The following is a 4321-nucleotide window of genomic DNA, read 5'->3' on the forward strand; positions in this document are numbered from 1 at the left end:
GTTCGGGGTAGGGGTTTAAACAAGAAAGCTGTACATCAAGGAGGGGATTTCGTCTTTTCTGGGACATTTATGGAAAGAAGCAGATGACAACGAAGGTAAAATGGAGAGACAAGATAGATAGAGAGAGAGAGAGAGAAGAGAAGAAGAAACAGAAAAGAGAGACGTGAGGTAAAGGAGAAGTAAGAGAAAAATAGATGAGAGATAGATAGATATAGGGGTAGATGAGAGAAGCTGGGTATTCATAATCAGGGGCAGCGAGGTGTGGAGGTGTGTTGAAGGCTATAACAACAACAACAACAACAACAAAAGACAGAAATGGAAAGGATTTGGTTAGAAAGGAAACAACAATCACTGATTAATTTGTTTCTTTCTCAGTGTGTGTGTGTACTGATGTATGTGTGTATGTATGTATGTCACCCCCCCATCCCTGGAATTTATAGCACTTTCCCCTCCCTTTCCAATCATTTGATTAGTGACGTCATCAATTAATGAATGTGTGATAATGAATAAAAGAAGAAGCAGCGGTAGGATACAAGGGACAGAGCAGAAGAAGAAGAAGAAGAGGGCGGTGATGGCATTAGTGGTGGGGATGGTGGCACTGAAGCTGAGGAGCGGTGGGAGGGGAGCAAAAAAAAAGAAAAGAAACAAAAACAAACAAAACCAAAATTTTTTTTTTTTTAAAAAAGAAAAAAAAATCCCAACGGAATGACAGGACGAACAGACAGACAAGAAACAAAACAGAGAAACTGATGAATGATGTGTTGCAACAGTTAGCAGTCCATAGTTCCGTTGCTAAACAGCGTGTGTATGTATATGTGAAATATATATTATGTGTGTGTGTGTGTGTGTGTGTGTGTGCGTGCGTGTGTGTGTGTATGTGTGAGATGATGATGATGTTGTTGTCTTTATTTTGGCTTCTCGTTTGTCTTTTCGTTTTGTTTTGTTTCTTTTCAGTCTCTCTTAATTTAATTTAATTTTCTCAGAAGTCTGTTTACACATTTTGGTGCTTTTATACTCCAGTTCTTTATTAATTGGTCATGTCTGTAGATTACATACATACATGTGTATATATATATATATATGTTATATAATATATATATCTATCATACAGTTCATATTTATGCATCTATTATACATATATATATATATATTATACAATATACATATCAAGTACAGTATACCTAATATATATCATAAATGTATATGTATGTTTAATAGAGGGGTAATGGCGAGGAAAAGTAATGGTTGTAGTAGTAGTAGTAGTTGTATGGAGGTGGTGATCTTTAGTTACTGCTGTTGTGTGATGTGTAGAATGGCGGAAAGAGTTCAAAATTATAAGTCCTGTCTGGAAGACAAGGGAAAGGGATTCCGCCATGACTACCACCACGACCACCACCACCAACGGACAGTCAACTCCGAATTGTCTCTCTCTTCAGGGAAAGTGGTTCAGACATCATCACTGGCTTTTGTAGAATGAGCAGTTCACTTTTGTCGGCAAATCTCTGTAGGGCGTCGTATTTTTGTCGCAATGAGTCCAGTTCCATTTTGACCACATTGTTCTCTCGTTGCAGCCGGTACACCTCAGCCCGTAGCTTTTCTCTCTCGATTTCCAGCTCCTCTTTCTGTGATATCCGCTTCTCGCGGCAGTTGGCAGCATAGCCTCTGTTCTTCAGTGTACGTCGACGCTGCTTTAGGCGGGACACTTGCTCTCTGGTGAGACCCTTCACTACCTGGTTTAGTTCTTTCACGGTGAGTCGGACAAGTTCATCATCGGACAAGTCAAACAGGCGAGCGTTGTCCGATTTGACTTGCGATAGGAAAATCTACAAAGAGAGAGAGAGAGAGAAAATAAGGAATTAATGAGAAATTAAAAAATAAAACAAATTAATTAAAATAGAATAATTAATACAGATTAATAAACAAAGCAGAATAATGTTTATAATTTAATTCTTTATTGCCCATAAGGGGCTAAACAAAGCGGGGACAAACAAAGACAGACAAAGGGATTAAGTCGATTACATCAACCCCAGTGCATAACTGGTACTTATTCAATCAACCCCGAAAGGATGAAAGGCAAAGTGGACCTCAGCGGAATTTGAACTCAGGACATAACGGCAGACAAAATACCACTAAGCATTTCACCCGGTGTGCTAACGATTCTGCCAGCTCGCTGCCCTTATAATGTTTATGATAATAATTACATATATTTAGCTAAACATTTCATTAGAGGCAATATCAGTCAAATACCAGGGTCAATGGCATTCAAACCAGTTATTTGAATGTTACATATGGAGACAAGCTGGTTTTGAAATCATAAAGGAACAACAACAACTATGTTCTAAATTAGGCAGAAGAGGTTACAATGAGACCTTTACATAATTAAGTAGTCTTTTTCTGGATGCAGTCTAAGATTTGTGTGTGTGTGTGTGTGTGTAGCAGAGGCACAGTTCCAATTGTAAGAGCAAACACTCTTTTATAGGTCTCACATCAATAATTGCTGGGGGAATGAAGTACCTGCTGGACTTGAAGAGAAGGACCAGTGATCGGAATATAACCGTTTGTTAAGGATACACTTTCCCCAGGAAAGATCCTTGGTAAGTAATGAGAGATCAAGTCGTATGCTGTCCATGTTTAAAGAATATTTGAAATAAACAACAGTGAAAGAACATGAGTTGCCCACAAGAAATCAAAAATGGAATGGGAAAACACACACACAAATACAGCAAGAGACAGAAAGAGAGAGAGAGAGTGGCATATATAGACACATAAATACCCACCCACACACATATATATATGTATACAAACACACAGAGACACAGATTGAGAGAGAGCATGTGAATTCCATGGAGTAAATAGGAAGTGACTTCCTTGAGGTGGTTTTATGTCAGTGTGTTACACAATCGCCTTTTACATTGTTGTTGTTGTTATTATTATTATTATTTACACTGATAGCATTCTTTCATGTGATACATGAGTTTTATTTTGGAAAACTGATCTGTGGGGAAAAAAAACACATTCACACACACCCGCACATACACGAATACACACAAAGACAACTCAATAATGCTTTTCTTTACAGTCTAAAGTCTCTCACCCTCTCTCTTTTTCTCTCTCTCTCTCTCTCTCTCTCTCTCATTTCCCACCCTCTTGTCTATCATGCACTGATAAATGACATATCACGCAATAATGATTTATTAATAGTAATAAACAATTTTGATTATGAGTTTTAGCTTTTCCTCACAGTTAGTGGCGAAATCTTTTGCATTTCACAATAAATTATTATTATTATTATTATTATTATTATTATTATTATTATTATTATTGTTCAGGTGGTGAGCTGACAGAAATATTAACACACAAGACAAAATGCTTGGCAGCGTTTTTTCCAACTTTATTTAATAATAATGATGATGATGATGACAATAATCCTATCAACTATAGGTACAAGGCCTGAAATTTCTGAGAAGGGAAACGGTCAATTACATCAGCTCTAGTGTTTGACTTTGGTGGGATTTGAACTCAGGAAGTAAAGTCAGAAGTAATGCCATTAAGAATTTTGTCTGGTCTGCTGACAATCCTGCAAGTTCACCGCCAAACAAACAGTGCCTAATAATAGACGTGGCAGTACCAGGAGATCAACATATCCTCATAAAAGGAGAAAAGGTTGATAAATATAGAGACCTGAGAATTGAGATCGTTAAGATGTGACAGCTATGAGAGTCAAACATAAAGGTTATCCCTATTCTCATTAGAACATTGGGTTCAATACCATCGAATCTGGAAAAACATTTGAAACCTTTAGAAATATCCTACAATCTAGATGTATTGCAAAAGTCAGCATTACTTGGAACAGCATGCGTTTTGCATAAAGTACTGTCTGTCTGAGGTCCTTGTTCTGACTTTACAAACAGTACAAACCCCTGGTGGACACAATGTCTTCAATCAACAACCTCATGATATTGCATACTGTGTGACCCCAGTGTTGAATTGGTCCTTATTTTATCGACCCCGAAAAAATGAAAGGCAAAGTTGATCTTGGCGGAATTTGAACTCAGAAACTAGCAATGGGCGAAATATCACTAAGTATTTTGCCCGGCGTGCTAACGATTCTGCCAGCTTGGCACCTTAATGATAATAATAATAATAATAATAATAATGATAATAATAATAATGATAATAATAATAATAATTAATAATAATAATAATAATAATAATAATAATAATAATAATAATAATAATAATAATAATAATTAATAATAATAATAATTAATAATAATAATAATAATAATAATAATAATAATAATAATGATAATAATAATAA

At 36.1% G+C, this 4321-nt stretch overlaps 1 protein-coding gene across 2 annotated transcripts in view; it reads right to left on the reverse strand.

Annotated features, from left to right (window-relative positions):
* Window positions 1-812: 812 nt before the first annotated feature.
* LOC106879026 (transcription factor MafK) overlaps window positions 813-4321 on the reverse strand; it is a 129793-nt gene continuing 126284 nt past the window's right edge. For both annotated transcript variants that reach the window (XM_052971368.1, XM_052971369.1), the window contains one exon: window positions 813-1823. In XM_052971368.1, the coding sequence (XP_052827328.1) occupies window positions 1410-1823 (414 nt within the window). In that variant the 3' untranslated portion in view covers window positions 813-1409. The remainder of the gene's footprint in view (window positions 1824-4321) is intronic.

Source organism: Octopus bimaculoides, chromosome 10 (genome assembly GCF_001194135.2).
Source record: "Octopus bimaculoides isolate UCB-OBI-ISO-001 chromosome 10, ASM119413v2, whole genome shotgun sequence".
Classification (NCBI taxonomy): domain Eukaryota; kingdom Metazoa; phylum Mollusca; class Cephalopoda; order Octopoda; family Octopodidae; genus Octopus; species Octopus bimaculoides.